Raw genomic sequence first — 19,260 nt, forward strand, 5'->3', positions numbered from 1 at the left:
CCACCAAAAACATCTACCAGCAGTGAATGACTTGGAATATGACTTAATATTACTATTGGTAGAATGTGTACCAGGGAAGGGTTCAATTCCATTTCAATTCAGTTAATTCAGGAAGTAAACTCATTGAGGAAAATAATATGTTGTATTTTTGGTTTACTTCCTGAATAGTCTGAATTGAAAGCATTAATTCAGAGGCAGGGCCTTATTACCACCTGACCTACATGGGCACTTGTCCCAACATGTTAGCATGTTAAATCATTTAGCGTCCTGTAGTCTCTGTACATCTAGAAAGGTCAGTGACAGTTACAGTAAGCGGCCTATGCCCAAACACATGATCTCCAACGTCCTTTCCCTTTGTCTGTGTCATCTCAATTATTCACACTATAGGTCTCGTAGTCTGTCAGGTAGAGAGAACCAGAGACCTGTTTTGTCTGATTCACAGTATAACTGAGACTAGGCAAGCCGAGCTGTACTAGGCTGGCCTGGTTACATATCCACTACAGTTGCTGGAACCGTGCTGGAAAGGACAATGTGAACATAATGTATCCAAGCCAGCACAGTACGGTTTGGGTTGGCCCTATAGTGTAATTGGTAATCATGCATTGGTCCACTAGATTTACTGTACCTGAAACAAGACAGGAGGGCCCCATTTAGAGAGATGACCGTTCCATTACTAGAATGGAAGTTTGTCTTCTGTTCTGTTTTGTTTCTGTTGTTATTGTTGTTTATTTTTTCCATGTTTTTATGACCATTGACATTTTGTTGATGTTATTTCCTTCCCCTACTGCCGCCGGGAAACACCACTTCTTTATTTGAACCACTCTCTGGTAGTGATTTATTGTGAGTAAAAGAAACACGGGTTCCCTCCTACCCAGAGTGCAGTGCAAGTGTCTTTTCTCTTTCCCAGCCAATAGTATACTGTATTCTATGTTGCATGTTACCAGTGTAGCATTTGCATCCCTCTCCTCGCCTCTCATCTTTACACTGTCCTGCCTCAGACCAGACCTGAAGGAATACAGCAGAACCCAAACTCAAACCAGAATCTGATTGTCTAGTGTGTCTCCTCGTAGGCCCATAGTCTAGCCCAGCCTCAGACTCATTTCAGATGACAGAGTGGAGTGTGATTTTATCATAGAAGTACATGAACTCTCTTCGACTCACTTCAAAAAGTTATTTTTGTCACAATATTTGGTTGTTAAACTGAACAGATCTGTATTAGAAACCCAATTCTGTCATCTGTCCTTAAGTCCTCCTTACCTCCTCTCTCTAATGTCACGCTCTGAGAAAGTTGTACATGGATGTGGTGACAATCTGAAATATCAAACCCACAGATTGATATAGGTAACGTTAGTTATTGAGTTTTTAGATATTTTTTAGATATTTTTATTTCATTTTTAGAGGCTATTTTGCACGCTGCTGTATGTTCTGAAAAGCGGAAAGTGTTCTTGTGGGAAGTTCTTAAAATATTTCAGCTTATTGAGCAATGTTGCAAAACACAATCAAAACAATCTGGTCGTACCACCCTCACTGCTTCTGGTCCCTTCCCCGCCCCCCAGTGCTCTAGTCCTCTGCCCAGCTCCAGTCATACCATTACACATAGTTCATCAGTGCATTTAGAATTGAAGTGTCGTCGCCCCCAGCCCCACTGCATTTCAATTCTATATGGTCATCAGGCCCTTTTTTACTCACTGCCCTCAGTGGCCTGAGTGAAAGAAAACAGCTTCATTAGACAGTTATTTTACGCGCCAATGTTGTACTGCCATTTGGCCACTAGATGGCCATGTCTCACAGTCCTGAATGTAGCCTATTGAAGGAAACTGACACACATCCTCAGAAACCTATTCAGCCAGAATATGATGAGCAACAGGGTGTTTCAGTCATAGACTGTTATAGAATTACTAGAATGGTTAAAAAAAATGTGCATCTTGACTGGAACACTCATTAGTATACTCAATATGGCCGCCGGTCCAACCATCACAGACCCATTGATTTGATTGGAGTTACTGTACTAGTAATGGTAATATCTCTATGGTTGCAGTTAACTGTAGGTGTATCTTAACCTTTAAAGGGAAAAGTTATCTTACTTTAGTTTCATCATTGAATAAATTAACCCTTGGCTGTGTTTTATGCAGCCTGGTCTCATAGTCTAGACGTAACATAGTAAAAGTAAATCCGGGACATTTGAATTAGTGTGATTTGTTACGTTTGGTATGGTCACATAAGACAAAAGATTACTTAAGGCAAAAGTGGGTGGTTGGAAGGGTGAGCGTATAATGCCAACGTCTAGCGTGTTCAAATCTCATCACGGACAACTTGATAATTTTTGCAAATTTGCAACTGCTTACTACTTTTTATCTACTTTGCAACTACTTAGCATGTTAGCTAACTCTAACCTTAACCTTAACCACTAGCCTAGCTACAACAAATTGGAATTCGTAACGTCATATGTTTTTGCAAATTTGGAACTTATTGTACAAATTGCATTTCGGAACATATTGTACGAAATTCAATTCGCAACATATCATACGAATTTGAATTCCTTACTTATCATAAGAAATGGATGATGGACATCCTCAAATGAATAACTACCATATGAAACGTAACATATCATACAAATTGGAGTGGATGGAATTTACTTTTACTATGCTACGTCTACCCCTGAGTCCAGGTTGGTTTTATGGTGTGCAATGTTTGATGGTTTGGTTTGGTTGGTTGAAGACGTCTGAACACAAAGTGAGTATTTCAAGGGAAAACTGTTCTTTGTCTTACGTATTCCTCTATTTCCATTTGTGCTTTGCAACATGGTACAATAACTGGAGAGTTTAAAAGTGGTTTTAGTTTGATTGCTTTCTATAAGTATCCATATGTTAATATAATATGACTGTTAATATAATATGACTACGTTTGATTTACTATTCAAAGTCAACACTGCTCATCGAGTTCTTGCTGAATAGGGTTGTCTTTCACTTAAGAGGATCAATGTCCGTTAGTCAGGTGTACATTTTAGGACATCCTTTTCCCTATTGATTTTCAACACTGACTTCATGATGACTTCGTCTTTGTACGTTTTGTCAGGTGTAATGTTGAATGGGACATACAAAAACATACTTTTATTTCTAGAACCACAAACAAAAGAGACAGCGCAGTTGTGTGTGTGTGTTAACAATCACCTTTCTTTGACAAAATGTACACAGACAGTCATGTTCTTGTGGACTCTTGTGGTGAAGAATGTCCTAAAAGGGACACTGTAGTCCGTACTGTAGTAGATCAGGGTAACGGGTATGTGTGAAGTCATTTGAGTCAAACACATTGTCATGTCGTGTTCTCCATCTCCACCACCCATGTCTCACTAACCAACTACATGTACAGAGTACTGTGATCCACTGAATGCCCAGCCTAGAAAGAACTCAGAATAAAACTGAGTTCAGCATGAAACGAAAGCCACACTGCATGTCTGTCACGCCTCCAAAACTGTTTCTGCTCTGTAAACAGTTACCACACTCCCTCTCTTTAATCGCTGTGATCTCTTTATGCGCGCTTATGAATGCTTCTAAAGCGCTTACGCATGCTGTTTATAGGACACATTCCCTGTTTGGGGCCAGGCCTCGCTCCCCATTCTCTCTCTGGCCACAAACTGAAACCTGCCACCTCATTTGGGCTCCTAGCCACACATGGTTAAAACAGTAAAAGTAGACTTATAGTTCTCCTCAGAGAGAGTGCCAGAGTTTCTGTGAGGGTGTTAGAGTGAGTTAGTGACTTGGTACCCTGGCATAGGGGGAATGGGAACCAGGGATTGTTGTTTGTTGCCTGAACCAGAGTCACAGAAATCTAGAACTGCTGCTCTGAGGGGCTTTCACTACCTACTGCTACTTCTCCTGGGGTTAAGACCTCGACACATCTACTGTACACGCACACACACACCTCAAATGTTTTACATACAGATCTGCCATCTTAATTTGATCACTCTGTTGTCGCAGAGATTTTTTCTGTGCAGCAGGAAATGCAAAGGTTTAAAATGACTTCTAAAGTTTTAATTTTCACTTTAAAATGTCAGACTTGATCTGCCCTAATGAAAAATGTATCAACCCCTACAAAAATGCCCATTAATTCTAATCCACATAATAATTCAGGTTTCCTGTTGCTGCATGCAAGATATGTTTCCTGCTGTGAGAAGCAGGGTCAAATTAAGAGATTTCATCTGTACTCCATGTACATCCACAGTAACTTGCAAACACATACACAAACCTCTCTGGGGGAGTGCTGGTTTAGTGAAACTCTTGTATTATAGACTAGCATGGTATGGCCAGTCCAGCCAATAGAGTAGTGTGATGATGCCTTGACCAGGGCTGCTGCACCTGCATGAAGGGATACAGGTACGTGATCCACACCTTTAGCCAGACGCATAGAGGATGTTATGGTCTGTTCTGAATGGAATAATATATGTCTCTAGGAGGTTTGCTGCTGAAGACATTGCCCATGCTACTCTCCTACCCCAGAATGACTCCCCTTCCATCTACCCCTGCCCCCCTTCCCCCCTCTCCCCCACTGTCATATTGGCCTGTATACCTGTTATGGCATTTTCAGCCTTTGGACACAGCTTGACCCTTGAGCCTAAGACCATCTGTACTACAAGTTAAATTGGACTACAACATTCAAATTGCTCAAAACTTTATTGATCTAAACAAGACTTTAGGATAACTTTGAAAAAAGCTTTTTTTGGCCTTGATAAAATACTGCACACAATTCTCACTGCAAAGAAACAAAAGCAGTTTGGCACTCTAGCTGTATACTGTGGGGTCCAAAATGATTGACAGCCTTGATAAATGACTGTATAAAATAAATAACTAAGATACTGATCTATATTGCATGCAAAAAGGGAAATTATATTTTTTTATACTAATACAATTCCTCATAGATATAGATTTTGTTTAACATGTTATTGACACCCCTGTTTTTAATACCTTTCAATACCTCACCTTGCGACGATAACGGAGGGATCTTAGACCATTCCTCTGTACAGAATCCTTCCAGATCCTTGATATCCTTTATGTGCGCTAATGGACTGTCCTCTTCAATTCAAACCACAGGTTTTCAAATGGGTTTCAAGTCTGTGGCCAATTAATAATTTCTTTGTGAATTTTTATGTGTACTTGGGGTTACTGTCTTGCTGGAAGAGGCAAGCAGGTTTTTGGCTAAATTGTCCTGGTGCTGGGTAAAGTTCATGATGTCGTTGATCTTAACAAGGGCTCCAGGACCAGTGGAAGCAAAATAGCCCCATAACATCAAAGACCCACCACCATGTTTTACAGGAGGTATGGGGTTCTTTTCTGCTTAAATCAAATCAATCCAATCAAATGTTATTCATCACATGCTTCGTAAACAACAGGTGTGGGCTAACCATGACATGCTTACTTACGGGCCCTTCCCAACAAGGAAGAGAAGGAAAATAGAGAAGTAATATCAAAGTAAAACACGTAATAATAAAAGTAATACTAGATACATAAAGATAACTTCGCTATATGCAAGGGGTACCAGTACTGAGTCGATGTGCAGGGTTATGAGGTTATTGAAGTAGATATGTATATATAACTAGGAGTGGTGTATGTGATAAGCCAATTATGAATTGGTCACAAAATCTACATTTTTTGCAATCGTAAGTCTCCGGACATGAAACCCATTGAAATCCTGTGGTTTGAATTGAAGAGGGCAGCCCATAAACACACAAGGATCTGGAAGGATTCTGTATGAAGGAATGGTCTCTGGTTTCTGGTTTCCCAAACCCGGTCCTGGGGACCCCTGTGGGTGCACGTTTTGTTTTTTGTCCTACAGTAGCACTACACAGCTGACTCAAATAATCAAAGCTTGAGGTATTGAAACAGGGGTGTCAATAATTTGGACCCTTTAAGAGAAAATATTACTTATTTAGTAATCTCTTTCTCTGAGCAATTATATTAGTATAAGATAATTTCCCAATTGTTTTAAGCATACAATATAGCTCTGTATTTAAATGTACAGTCTTGTATACAGTTATTTTTGCTCGTCTTTATCAAGAGTCTCAATCATTTTGGACCACACTGTATGAAGCTCCCAAACATTTTAGGTGCCCATTACTGGTCTTTTGTTGGGTCTCAAGCCCGTTAGAGCTGGCATCTAAGGCTTTGCACTTATTATCTCCTTTATGGAAGGAACTTTCCGGCTTCCCAACATGAGTGTTTCTCCTTTTGCCATTAACCTGCTGCTTTTCCTCTTCCTCTCATCCCAAAACATGACTGTAGCCAAGATGTCCGTCTACAAACAAATGAAACTGGCATGTTGTTTTGATTGCGGCCGTTCAGAGCGAGACTGCTCTTGCATGTCAGGCAGTGTACATTGTAACATGGACACCCTACAGAGGGCCTACCCACTCTCCTCTGTCTCTGTTCATGATTGCGCAACCACTTTACGTGCCTGTAAGTTACACCGCCCAACACGTGTTGTTACATGTCTGTTGTGTGTGCCCTGTATGTGTGTGTGTTTCATGTGTAGGTATACATGTGTGTACTGTATGTGCTTTATACGTAAAGTCGTCCACGTGGCGTGCTTCCATAGTCGTGGCTTATTTAAATGTATTTATTGTTATTATTATTAGTAGTAGTATCATTCATTTGAGTAGTGTTTATTCTTATTATTTATTGGGTGGGGATGGTGGTGTTGCTTTGCTGTAGCTGTTAGCTCTGAGGCTAGCGCATGCTACATCAGTCAAGCACTCGTGTGGTGTTATTAGACAGTTGGTGTTTGGTGTATTATATTGTTTCTAATACAGTATATTATGTATAAAATGTGACCGTTGAAGGGATGCTTTATCTCTGACTGTATGCAATGTCTTGATGACAGTTTTAATTTATTTTTGTTGTCGTTTTGTCTTCCTTTGTTTATGAAGGCATCCCATGCTTTTAGGGGAACCTCCTTGCTAACTGTGTTTCTGTTCTGTTCCTGATCATTTTATTTCAAGCTCACAGGACTGACTTGTGCAGGAACGAGAGCCATGCTCGAGATATTAATAGAGAATGTAGATATGTAGCATATCAAATGGGGTTCATCTTAAAGTTACACGAATAAACAAAATGACATCATCATACACAATGGGATGACCTCCTACCTACATCAACAGAGACTTCAATTTCGCCATCGCTAAACCCATCCCAGAGTTTTAGGCAACCATTGCAGCGCTCCAATGGATAGCAACAGTCGCTAACCAAGCTTGAGTCCAACACATGGACAAGCTCTCATTTCAAAAGAATGGTAGCCAATGAGGGCAATGGCAAAAGTGGAGGGTTTTCATAAATAAACAAGTTGTTTAAATGGCTAAATAATTGAACAGTACACCAGGGGTACTTGGGACTGTGATTCCTGAAATGCAGTGCCTATTGATGGAGTATTTTTATGAATCCGAAATTATACTTTTGTTGCATTGTTTGCTAGCTGGTTAGCTTGCTAGCGCTCATTGACCAACATTGAAAATGTTGCTAACGTTAGTTAGCTAACTAGCCAGTTAATATAAGTTGTATTCTGTTAACTTGCTCAGTTAGCAATATTATTAATATAACTCACTGCTGTCAACATCAGCACTACTTAGCTCCAAAATGAGTTAGTAGCTTTGACTGCATGCTGACGGTGCATTCAGAGCCATCCGGTGGCTAGCCACAGTTCCATCTTCATTTTACAGGTTCCTGTGAAGCCACAGTCCACCATAACATTCCCGAAAGTCTTCCGATTAGCATGGGGTGGTCAGTGTTTGATTTCATTGTGTATTAAAAACACAGTTTGAGATCATTGTGAGGGGTTTTCTCTTTGAATTGGGAATTGGACTTGGGAATTGGAATTAGGAGCGAGGTAGCAACCGTAACCAGAGGGGTTGGGCTTAGCAAATGGTGATTTATTGGATCTTCACAATATCACACCCTCCCTTGTGGCCACACCCTGTTATGCATGATGTCATGAGGATGTCAGTGTTTACAGCCTCATTGCCAGACTTAAGTGTTTATCATAATCCAAAACATGTAGGTATACACACAGCAGTGTTCTAGAATATTGGACTGTTGGCTTTCATACGTTTCTCATTCTCAGAGCAGCTCAAGCAGTTTATAGAATATTGGACTGTTGGCTTTCATACTTTTCTCATTCTCAGCGCAGCTCAAGTAGTTTCTAGAATATTGGACTGTTGGCTTTCATACGTTTCTCATTCTCAGCGCAGCTCAAGCAGTTTCTAGAATATTGGACTGTTGGCTTTCATACGTTTCTCATTCTCAGAGCAGCTCAAGCAGTTTCTCCAACTGTCAACACATTCAAATGAATAGAGGACGCGTACCGGAGCCGTGTTGGTTTAAAATAGTGGGGAGGTGCACGTTTGGGCTGTGTCCCCCCCCCGCGGATGGTCTCAGAGTCATGTAGCTATGTCACAGTGGGACCCCAGACTACAGCGTCTGTGGACTATGATTCATGCTTTACACAACGTGTCCCTTGAACGTTCTCACCGTGGCTTATTACATGATCCCTATGTGATAATATGAATGTCTGTCAGAGGGTTGTGGTCTGTAGTTGTTGACAGTTGATCTCTTTTCATCCTAGGAAAGCGGTTCATCTTCCAATAAGAAAACAATGAATATGATGAGTGTTGAGTTATACCCAGTTCGGATCGTGACCCTCAGCCATGATACTCATCCAGCCACAACCAGCCAACATATATGGATTCACTTGTAATTAAGCAGCGAGCTACTCCAAAGGATTAGAATAAATAACTCCCTCTCTGTTTTCCCAGACTTGATCTTTGTCCCATCAGTTTACTTTCTCCTCTTCCTCAGTAATCAGGAACCCAGAAGATCATGTTTTGTTCTTTCCTTAAAGGGATAGATAACTTATTATTTTTTTCATTATTTGCGACTTTCTGAGCGCGTTTCATCCAAACCATTTTTTTTGTTTTGTTTGGTGGTTATTTAGCATCATCCAGAATCTCCTGGCTAGCATTTTTGGAGCTTGTAGCAATGCTAGTGGAAACAGTTTGAACGAGTTAGCGCTGCATTCAAAAGCATGGGGAACAAGCCCTCTGTTGCTCCTCTAGGGCTGTCTGGACCTATCAGAAGACCCAGGCAGAGGAGAGAGGGGAAAGGGAGATGACAGTGGTAAAGGGAAATAGCAGTGATTGGATAGAGGGAAAAGAGAGAAATCAGCCCCATATGATTTCCACCTCAGCATTCTCCCACCATCTGCAAGTGAACTCAGACTAGATTAGTGTCAACCGCCTGATGATGAGTTTGGTTTTGCCTCTTGTAGGTTGGTGGGCCACTACTCTCCCTCTACACCAATTACTGGCTATTAGGGTAGTTACTGATCTCTCTCCTCCCTCAGCCCCTCGTAGGATTTCATGGAAGACTAAATCTTTCTTGTTCTCTTTAAAGGGGCGATCAGCAGTTGCTACATCCATTTTTGGACTTATAAATTGATGATATGTACCCATTGATTCTTGAAGAATAAAGCGTATCAATGCCCCATGGGCTTTGTTCAACTGTCCTACCCCAGCAGAACCCAAAATATAAGCTTGTTTTACTACGTTTGTAAACAATGTAAACAAACACCATATTGCCTCAAAACATGGTTATTAAAACTATAATGATGATATCATGGGTGGTATTTAGTATTTGTATTTATTTAGGATCCCCGTTAGCCAAGGCAGCCACTACTCTTCCTGTAGTCCCGCAATATTTGAAATATTACATGACATTTCATGACATGTTTTACAACACATTAAGTGCGTTCCCTCAGGCCACTACTCTACTATCATATTATCTGTGTGTAGAGTGCGTGTCTTATCATGTGTATGTGTCTCTTCACAGCTGTTCCATAAGGTGTCTTTTTTATCTGTTTTTTAAATCTGATTCTACTGCTTGCATCAGTTACCTGATGTGGAATAGAGTTCCATGTAGCCATGGCTCTATGTAGTACTGTGCACCTCCAATAGTCTGTTCCTGACTTGGGGATTGTGAAGAGATCTTTGGTGGCACGTCTTTTGGGGTATGAATGGGTGTCTGAGCTGTGTTCAAGTAGTTTAAACAGACACCGCATACATAGACACACTGGCTTTACACAAGGCCAATGGCATGTCATTGGTAAAGATTGAAAAAAGGGGCCTACACAGCTTCCCTGGGGAATTCCTGATTCTACCTGGATTATGTTGGCGAGGCTTCCATTAAAGAACACCCTCTGTGTTCTGTTAGACAGCTAACTCTTTATCCATAATATAGCAGGGGGTGTAAAGCCATAACACATACTTTTTTCCATCTGCAGACTATAATCGATAATGTCAAAAGCCGCACAGAAGTCTAACAAAACAGCTCCCACAATATTTTTATCATCCATTTTCCTCAGCCTATGGTCAGTCCTTGCATCCATAGCTCTTTCTATGAATTTGAGAATGGTTACATTCTCCAGCCCCATCCTTTAGCTTTTTACAAAAACGGTATTGGGCCGGTGCTTTTTATTGTTTCAACCGCTGATTGCTGCTTAAAAGGGGAAATCTGCAGTTACTATATCCATTTTTGGACTTACACTGAGTGTATAAATCATTATAAACACATTTCCATGACATAGACTGACCAGGTGAATCCAGGTGACACCTATGATCCCTTATTGATGTCACTTGTTAAATCCACTTCAATCAGTGTAGATGAAGGGGAGGAGCCAGGTTAAAGAAGGATTTTTAACAATTGAGACATGGATTGTGTATGTGTGCCATTCAGAGGGTGAATGAGCAAGACAAAATATTTAAGTGCTTTTGAATGGGGTATGATAGTAGGTGCCAGGCGCCATGCTTAGTGTCAAGAACTGCAACACTGCTGTGTTTTTCATGCTCAACAGTTTCCTGTGTGTATCAAAAATGGTCCACCACCCAAAGGACATCCAGCCAACTTGACACAACCGTGGTAGCATTGGCGTCAACATGGGCCAGCATCCCTGTGGAACGGTTTTAGCACCTTGTGGAGTCGATGCTCCGGCGAATTGAGGCTGTTCTGAGGGCAAAGGGGGAGAGGTGCAACCCAATATTAGGAAGGTGTTCTTAATGTTTTGTACACTCAATGTATAAATTAATGATGTGCACCCATTGAATTTTTAAGAATATAATTTATAAATGCCTCATGAGCTTAGTTCAACTGTTGTACCCCCATTACAACCAAAAATATAAGCTTGTTTTACTCCAATGTTTATAAACAAAGAAAACGTAAACAAACACTATATAGTCTTAAAGCTACAATATGTAACTTTTTGGGCGACCCGACCAAATTCACATATACATTCTCATTGAAAACAAGCCTAAGAAGTAGTATATCTGTTCTATGTGCGCTATTTCTAGGCTTCCCGTTCTTAAGGTATTTTACTTTGGATTTTGTACACCAGCTTCAAACAGCTGAAAATACAATAGATTTGGTTATTGAAAATGTATTTCCAAGTGGTTTAGATAACACAATGATTTTCTACAATTGCTTGTGTTGTCACATGAATTGAAATTAGGCGAACTATTAGAATTTTAGCAACCAGGAAATGGTGTTGCGATTTTTGCGTATTGCACCTTTATAACATTGTTAATACAATCATTTTGTTACCATGGATGGTCAGTCCTTGCATCCATGTCTATGAATTTGAGAGTTGTTACATTTCTCCAGCCCCATCCCTAAACTTTTTACCGAAACTGGGGCTGGGTATTCCTTTGTTATTTCAATTACAGATTTCCCCTTTAACTCTGAACAAAACCTATTTTTCGGTGAACAAAGTGAGTTAGAGATCACTATCGCTGGAATTCCTCTGTCTTTTTCCATGTTTTTCTCTTTCAGAGTGGATAAGATGTCTCTGACCACGATGACTTCATTCACATCTGAAATTGATTTTCAACTGGTTTCTTCTTGAATAGTGAATCTGCGAGGCACTTTACATTTAGACCACACATTATGCAGAGTTGCCAATTGAAATATACATGGACGGGCTAATAGAAGACATAGCCGTGTCTTAAGTCTGAAGTGGGGGCGCGTCTTCCTAAGTAAGAGCAGTGATTCAGCTAGGAAGTAAACCTTGTGCAGGTGTAGTCATCTTTGGGACACACTGTTTTTGGTCTCTTAGGGCGTTGTTTGTCTCAACTTCTGGGGACCATCTGGGGCAAAGATTCCGGTCTGGCGGCTGGGGATGCTTGGTTAGGGTAGGGTTAGGGTCAGGAGAAGAGGTTTAGGCTGAAGTTGGAGCTGGGGTTGGGTTGCTGGGCAGGGTTGGGGACAAGAGAAGCGGTTTGGGCCTGGAGCCAGAGGGTTGGGGCTTGGGCTGTCTGCTGTGAACCAGAGACATAAGGCTGTGGCTAGTCTGTGTCTGACTTAGAGGGAGATGGGTATATGTGTGTGTGTCTCAGCGGCAGGCGATCCTTATCCAGCCTGACGTGGAAATTATGTTAGCATTTTTATTTCCCTGGCTCTGCTGGTCCATCACCAAAACCTGCCCTGACAGGTCCTGTCCACCAGGCAAGTTTGGTTCCACCCTCCCCCCTCCGCGGCCCTCCACGCTCCTCCGTCCCTCTACCCCTCAGACGCTAGCCAGTTAGCCTGCCGCCTCTGCGGACGCAGGTAGATCGATAGCGACAGATGCCAGGGCCAGCGAGGGTCCCTGTTTGAGGGTGTGTGTCACAAGGCAGCCCTGGGCCTTCACTGTGACCTTTACTGTTGAAGACAGAGCAGGGCAGAGCAGAGCAGGGAGGGCTAGCTAGTTCAGTCTATGGGAGAATATCCATTGCATTCTCCTCGTGTCCTCTCTCCTCGCCTCCTTCTCAAAACCCATTGGAGGAGAAGATCCGACTAGAGGGACCTCTGTCTTTCTCATCCAATGGGTTTTGAGAAGGATACGAGGAGAGAGGATACGAGTAGTATGAAAAGGAGATTCTCCATTTGACTCTATCCCAAATAGCACCCTAATTGCTATATATTGGGCCATACTTTTGACCAGAGCCCTCCCTTGTTTCCTTCATACAAATAACTATATCCACTTCTTCATCTAAGATTTATTCCTCTGAACTGTGAAGTACTCTGAAATGGCTAACTTAGAATCACTTAGTAACTATGGTGGGTTAGGGGTGCTACTGTCCAGACTGTGGTGTGTGTGGTTCTTTGTCCCTCCCTCAGTGTGTGTGTTATTGGGAGGTATGGGAGAGGGTAGATGTTTGTGTGACTGTCTTTCTGTTTGGGTTTGGTGTGTGTTCTGTTCAGTCTGTAGTCTGGGCTCATCCGTCCGTTCTGTGTGTTGTTCGTTCTCTTTCCACTCTCCCCGGAACACTTTATAATTGAATAGTCTTTAAAAAAAACACTCGATAGCTCCATGATAGCTGAAGAAAAATCTAAAAAGTATTGGAGTAGATTCAATGTAAGGGGAAAAACTTCAGCACATTGCTGAGCTACTTTAGGAGTGGGGAGTTCAATTCAGCTCGTCTGAAAATGATTCCTAACCACAAAACAGGATTTTGATAACATCCCACAGTGCCACAGTTTTGTTTCAATTTCCAGAAGCACAACTTTATCCCCTCCCCTGTTTCACCTCTCTCTGTGGCCATACAGTCCATCTCTCTCATTCAACTCCTTCACCCCATCCATCGCCTCCTCTTTTACCATTCTGCACTATTCTCTCCATTCAGCTCACATTTTGCGCGATCACCAATGTGTTTAAGTAGTTCTGATTCATTGTTGTCTAACCATTTTCTTTTTACTTCATTTTACATCCATCTTAAATCATTTGATCTCTATTTTCTGTGATGTCTGTCTGATATCTGTCTGTCTGATATCTGTCTATGATGTCTGTCTGATATCTGTCTGTCTGATAGATGTCTATGATGTCTGTCTGTGATGTCTTTCTGATATCTGTCTGTCTGATATCTGTCTGTCTGATAGATGTCTGTCTGTGATGTCTGTCTGTGATGTCTGTCTGTGGTGTCTGTCTGTGGTGTCTGTCTGTGATGTCTGTCTGCCTGATATCTGTCTGTCTGATATCTGTCTGTCTATGATGTCTGCCTGTGATGTCTGCCTGTGATGTCTGTCGTGATGTCTGTCTGGGATGTCTGTCGTGATGTCTGTCTGGGATGTCTGTCTCTCAGTTCTGTTTGTCTTCTCTGTCTGTCTATCTGTCTCTGTCTGTCACTCTCATCATGAACATCTCCACTCTCTTCCTCCATGTAACCTGTCATTTGTCTCTTGCACTTCTCCTCAGCCAAATATAAGTATAATGGATATGTCAGATCACGTAAGTGTGTTTCTCTGTCCCTCCCCATCCTTGCTTCTGCGACCACCCCCCCCACCCAAACCCCTCCTCGTGTTTAGACCTATAATACTGTAGTCCCCTCGCCATATCACCCCCCCCCCCCCCCCCCCCCTGAGTATTAATACATGCTTTGTTTTGGTTTTTGTTCTCCCCTTCAGTTCTAGAACGCTAAGCTACCATCTTAAAGTCTCTGCTGTACATGATGTGAATTGATGCAGTGTTCCTTGACAATAATAACAGAGTTTGTCCACAGTAATGATGTGTAAATGAATCTCATGTCTGTCATTTTATAAGCCCCCCTTACTTCTTACATCAGAAATGCATAGATAATAACTATATTCTCACTAATTGACCTAGCCAATTCAGTACAAAACAGATTCCTCTCTAACTGTATAACATATGTCCTTTATATATACTGAACATACAGTATATTTGTAATAATTGATTTAAGATCCATGCTCTTGTTGTTGATGACGTTATGCTCAGATCAATACAGTTGTGTTTGTATTGTGCTGCGTCTAGCAGCAGAGGGCGCTACAACACCAGGGATAACGGGAAGTCAAAAAGAGACCGGCGTTCGGTTCAAAGCAGATTGCAATTTAGGTAAATCTCTCAGTATAAAGTATAGTATTGACCAAATGTACTCATTTCTGTCCTGTTTCATATAGATAATGTGAATGTTCCATGCTGTTTGTTTGTTATAACATTATTTTTCAGTTTTTTTATCCTACAGTTTAATAACCATTTCAGATGCTTACTGTATAATACACTGCTTTCTGTGTTTATCATAACTACAGAAGTACTGTATGATACCATAACAAAAATAGCTGTAATGATAATATTAATGCTAACAATATTATAAAATAATATGAATAATACATAAATGCTAGTAATACAAACCATAATAATCCATAATGTTACATAGCAAAAAATACCCCCAAATACTATGATACCAATGTACTGGTAACCCTAATATTAATACACACATCAAACTTAGCTCAGATACAATAAACGAACAACAATACCTTCAACAGTATTCTCCCTGCTGTCTTTTCCTATCTGTGATTTGCATAGGACCCTGATGGGGGCTTGCATACGTGATCGCCCCGTCTTGTGATTAGCATTTCTGGTAGGGACAGTTGCCGTCTGGGCTGTTCTGAGTGAACAGTGGACCTGCCAGGGTGTGTGAACGTGCTCTAATGCTGCGCGTGTTTGACAAGGGCCAGATGAATCCAGGAGCTATCGGTGGCGCGCCGTAAATCAAGGAGGCAGCTGACGGCTGGGATAAACCTCTGTTTAGCGCCCTGGGGGGGCCAAGACCACGACACATACAACAACCTAACAACCTACTGTACCAACCGACTAACCAGCAGGAGGACAAGAGAACACTTCCCCTGCGCTCCTCCGCTTTGAAGACCAGCTATTCTGTTTACCTCCCTTTCTTATCCTCTTTTCCTCCTCTTTTCCTCTTTTCCTCCTTTCTTTTTTTGCTTTACTTTTGTACCTCTCCATTCTTTTCTTTTCCTCTCTTCTTTGTGTGTTCCGAGAATTCTAATAGAAATCATTCCACTGTGGTTTTAAAATGTGAATTCCCATCTACCAATACTGTATGAGTATTATGGGGATACGTCCTCTACATTTGCCTATAGAGGGGTTTGGAAAGTCATTTGGCCTGACTATTTTCAGACAGGCTGTGTTACTGCTTTGTTCTAACACGCTGTGTAGTAAAATGGAATGAGAGGGAGGAAAAAAGCAGAAAAAGCTTTTAATGAATTCATGTTTATTAGGAATATGGCAAAGCAAACGTCATATTGAACATTTTATTTTAAGCGTATGCCAAGTGCCTAAGTGGTGCTAAGTAAAACCGAGGTGTCATCGTCAATTACCGAGAAAATGATGGCTGCTTTCATGGCACACATTCAGTCCCTTCTCAAGTCATCTTCAAGGGGGAAATAAATGGTCCAACAATGAAATTCACATGAACTTTTCCCCCTTAAAATATTTAGTGATTCATTCACATGCAGGGGAAATTATTAATAATTTATAGAAGATTGTTTTAATAATGATTTATTTTGTAACTGCGTATTAGCATGTTTACTGTACATGTTTAAAAACAATAAGCAGAAATGTAATCCATAACATTTATCCTAAAATGTATATATCTGCTGAATATAATAACATCTAGATTTTTTTAACACACAAGCTGCATTCAATTTAATATTTCACGGCACAAGATAAATTGTAAAGTAAATACCATTGCCATTCTATTTATCTAGGAACCTCATTCTCCCCAGCTTATCTTTTTCACTCTGTTTATTCTCCATTGTTTGACAGTGAAGGATGAAGTTAGATCATCTTTACAAAACCGATCGATAAAAATTGCCAACTGCACCTCGCCGCCCTCCACCATCACCTCTAATGCCATGCGCCCCCAAGCACTGCCTCGCCCCTCCCTCCACCAGGACCCCCCGGTCCCCCAGGGAGAGGTCACCGCCGTACCCCTCGTTAATAACCGTAAAGGAAGCCTGCTTCCTCCAGGGGTGGGTCTTGGGCCCCATGGGGGGTTCCGCATCAGTACCTCAGGCCCCGGCAGGGGTGACACGGCGGGCAGGGCCCTGGCTGAACAGAGCAGGCTGAGCCGGGCCCGCAGCCTGCCGGTGAAATACTGTTACCACCCCAGTAACGCATCTCTGCACGGCCACAGCAGAAGGGCCTGTAGGTTGACCCCCTTAGCAGGATGCATCAGTCCCTGTCAGTCCCTAACACCCTGTACTGTCCTGTACTGTCACCCTGCGTCCGTCGCCTGCCTGCATGCAGGTTTCACTGAGCTGCTGCTAGTTGTAAATCGGCACCACTGCTTCTGCTTTGCATGAAGGCAGCTCTCATACACTCACTAATGCAACACCCAGTGCTGTGTGTGTGGCTGCTATGTAGTAGGACTAGTGGATGTGTTTGGAGGGTTATTGGAACCTGTCGTAGTGATAGAACACCTAGTCATTAGTCCACCTGTAATTTAAGAAATGTATACAATCCGTTACTGTTTTATTACATTTTTATAAATGCCCTGAGAAGTTTGCATAGTTTTGATTTAATTGTTGTTATATTTAAGTGGTGTGGTGATAGGGGAATTGCTCCCTGAACATTGAGCCAACAACAGTCTGCTGTATCAATCTCAGAGAGACTGTTGTGTAGATAGCAGTTTAGTTTTCAATGTACCGTAATGTCATTGGTGCAGTAACAGTCACACACAAGCTGTGATCCCCATGGCTGCAGTGAGGAACATGTTGTTTCATTGTTGATTATCTCAGTTTTGTTGTTGTGCTTAAATCACACTCATTTTAACAGAACTGATCTGCCACAAGGTCAAGGACATGAAACTGGCTAGGCCCAGATATATGAGCCTTGCTGTATCCACTAATATAGAACAATAAGCCAATAAAGGGAAATATTTTATTCTGTGATATTTTCACAAATTGGATTAGACTAGAGAGAGATGCATTTGTGGAATGTGCTTTCTTGTGATATTAGCTATTCAGGATGTCCACATTTGCGAAGTGGAAATGTCAGAGAATGGCATTTTCTTAGGAGGCAAAGTCACATTTTTACCTTTTATTAGTGCAATTAGGTGAAAGTCTAGAAGGGATGTTCAGACGGAAATGAAATGTCCTCGTTGCTCGGAGCATTCAGCGCTTGCAGCAACGCAGCATTGATTAGCATTAATATCATGCTGTGGTATTGATTTCTAACCAAAGCACTAATACAGGGTTTGAAGTGACAGTGGCTTTGGCATTTGTGTGCTGTGGATGAAAAGAGTGCCTGGGTGTCTGACTCTTAAACCCCTTGGAATTCACAGACAGATGGTGGAAAAGATCAGACTGGTGTTAGCTAAACTGGAAGTCTTTAGTAGGTTACTGGATGTCTCTCTAGCTGTGTTCTTCTCTTAGTCTTCTGTCTGTCTGGGCTGGGAGAAAAGTTTTAATCTCCTGTAGAGTGTGGAATAGCTGAGAGGAAAATAAACTTCTATCAGATCAAGCTAATCTAAAACTTCACTGTGCTGCCTGACTTTATTGCGGTGGCCGGAGAGAAAGAATGATTAAATAAATGTATTAATTTTAAAGCTTTGCTCAGCAAGTTTGTTTCTTAAGTATCTTTAAAACTTATGTTCATAATAATGCATACATCCTAGATTACTGAGTGTTTGCAAGTCATTTTTTTTCAGATATTTATTTATTTTAAAGTTCTATGGGTTGTCTTGACCTTCATCTAGCTACTATAATGCTTGGCTAATGCTAGGCTACTCAATCATGTCCTGTTTGGAGTGCTGGTTGGGCATGTGATTGGCTACTCTGGGATGCTCGTGCAGTCCTAATTGGCTGAGTGCTCGTGGCATGGAGCTTAGACCTATAGAAGAGCCATTGTGCTTTGTAGCTAGGGTTGGAAAATTGCGGTAACTATCCCAAAATTGGTAGGAGGGAATCTGGGAATCTTCCAAACCAGGATTTCTGGAAAACGTGGGAATTTGGGTATAGTTACTGGAATTTTAAAACCCTATCCATATCTAGAGCTGGAATGATGAGGTGGGGGTCTGCCACATTAGTCATCTATTCAAAACAACCAAATTGCACACAGAACCATCCTCTCTCTCTCTCCCTCCCTCCCTCTCTCTCCCTCTCTCTGTCTGTCTGTCTGTCTGTCTGTCTCTCTCTGTCTCGGTCTCTCTGTCTCGGTCTCTCTGTCTCGGTCTCTCTCTGTCTCTTTGTCTCTCTCTGTGTCTTGCTCTCTCTCTGTCTCTCTCTCTCTGTGTCTCTCTCTGTCTCTCTCTGTCTCTCTCTGTCTCTCTCTGTCTCTCTCTGTCTCTCTCTCCCCCCCCCCCCCCTCTCTCTCTCTCTCTCTCTGTCTCTCTCTGTCTCTCTCTCTCTCTCTCTGTCTCTCTCTGTCTGTCTCTCT

At 41.7% G+C, this 19,260-nt stretch overlaps 1 protein-coding gene across 24 annotated transcripts in view; it reads left to right on the plus strand.

Moving 5' to 3' along the window:
- kcnma1a (potassium large conductance calcium-activated channel, subfamily M, alpha member 1a) overlaps nucleotides 1-19,260 on the plus strand; it is a 277,460-nt gene that overhangs the window by 220,756 nt on the left and 37,444 nt on the right. For 13 of the 24 annotated variants that reach the window (XM_031835531.1, XM_031835541.1, XM_031835538.1 and 10 more), the window contains one exon: nucleotides 832-840. The exons of 10 other annotated variants lie outside the window; for them this stretch is intronic. In XM_031835531.1, coding sequence (XP_031691391.1) covers nucleotides 832-840 — 9 coding nt within the window. Of the gene's footprint in view, nucleotides 1-831; nucleotides 841-6,275; nucleotides 6,450-19,260 lie in introns of all 24 variants that reach the window. One more of the 24 variants, XM_031835549.1, reaches the window with a different exon arrangement.

This window comes from Oncorhynchus kisutch, linkage group LG11 (genome assembly GCF_002021735.2).
Source record: "Oncorhynchus kisutch isolate 150728-3 linkage group LG11, Okis_V2, whole genome shotgun sequence".
Taxonomy (NCBI): domain Eukaryota; kingdom Metazoa; phylum Chordata; class Actinopteri; order Salmoniformes; family Salmonidae; genus Oncorhynchus; species Oncorhynchus kisutch.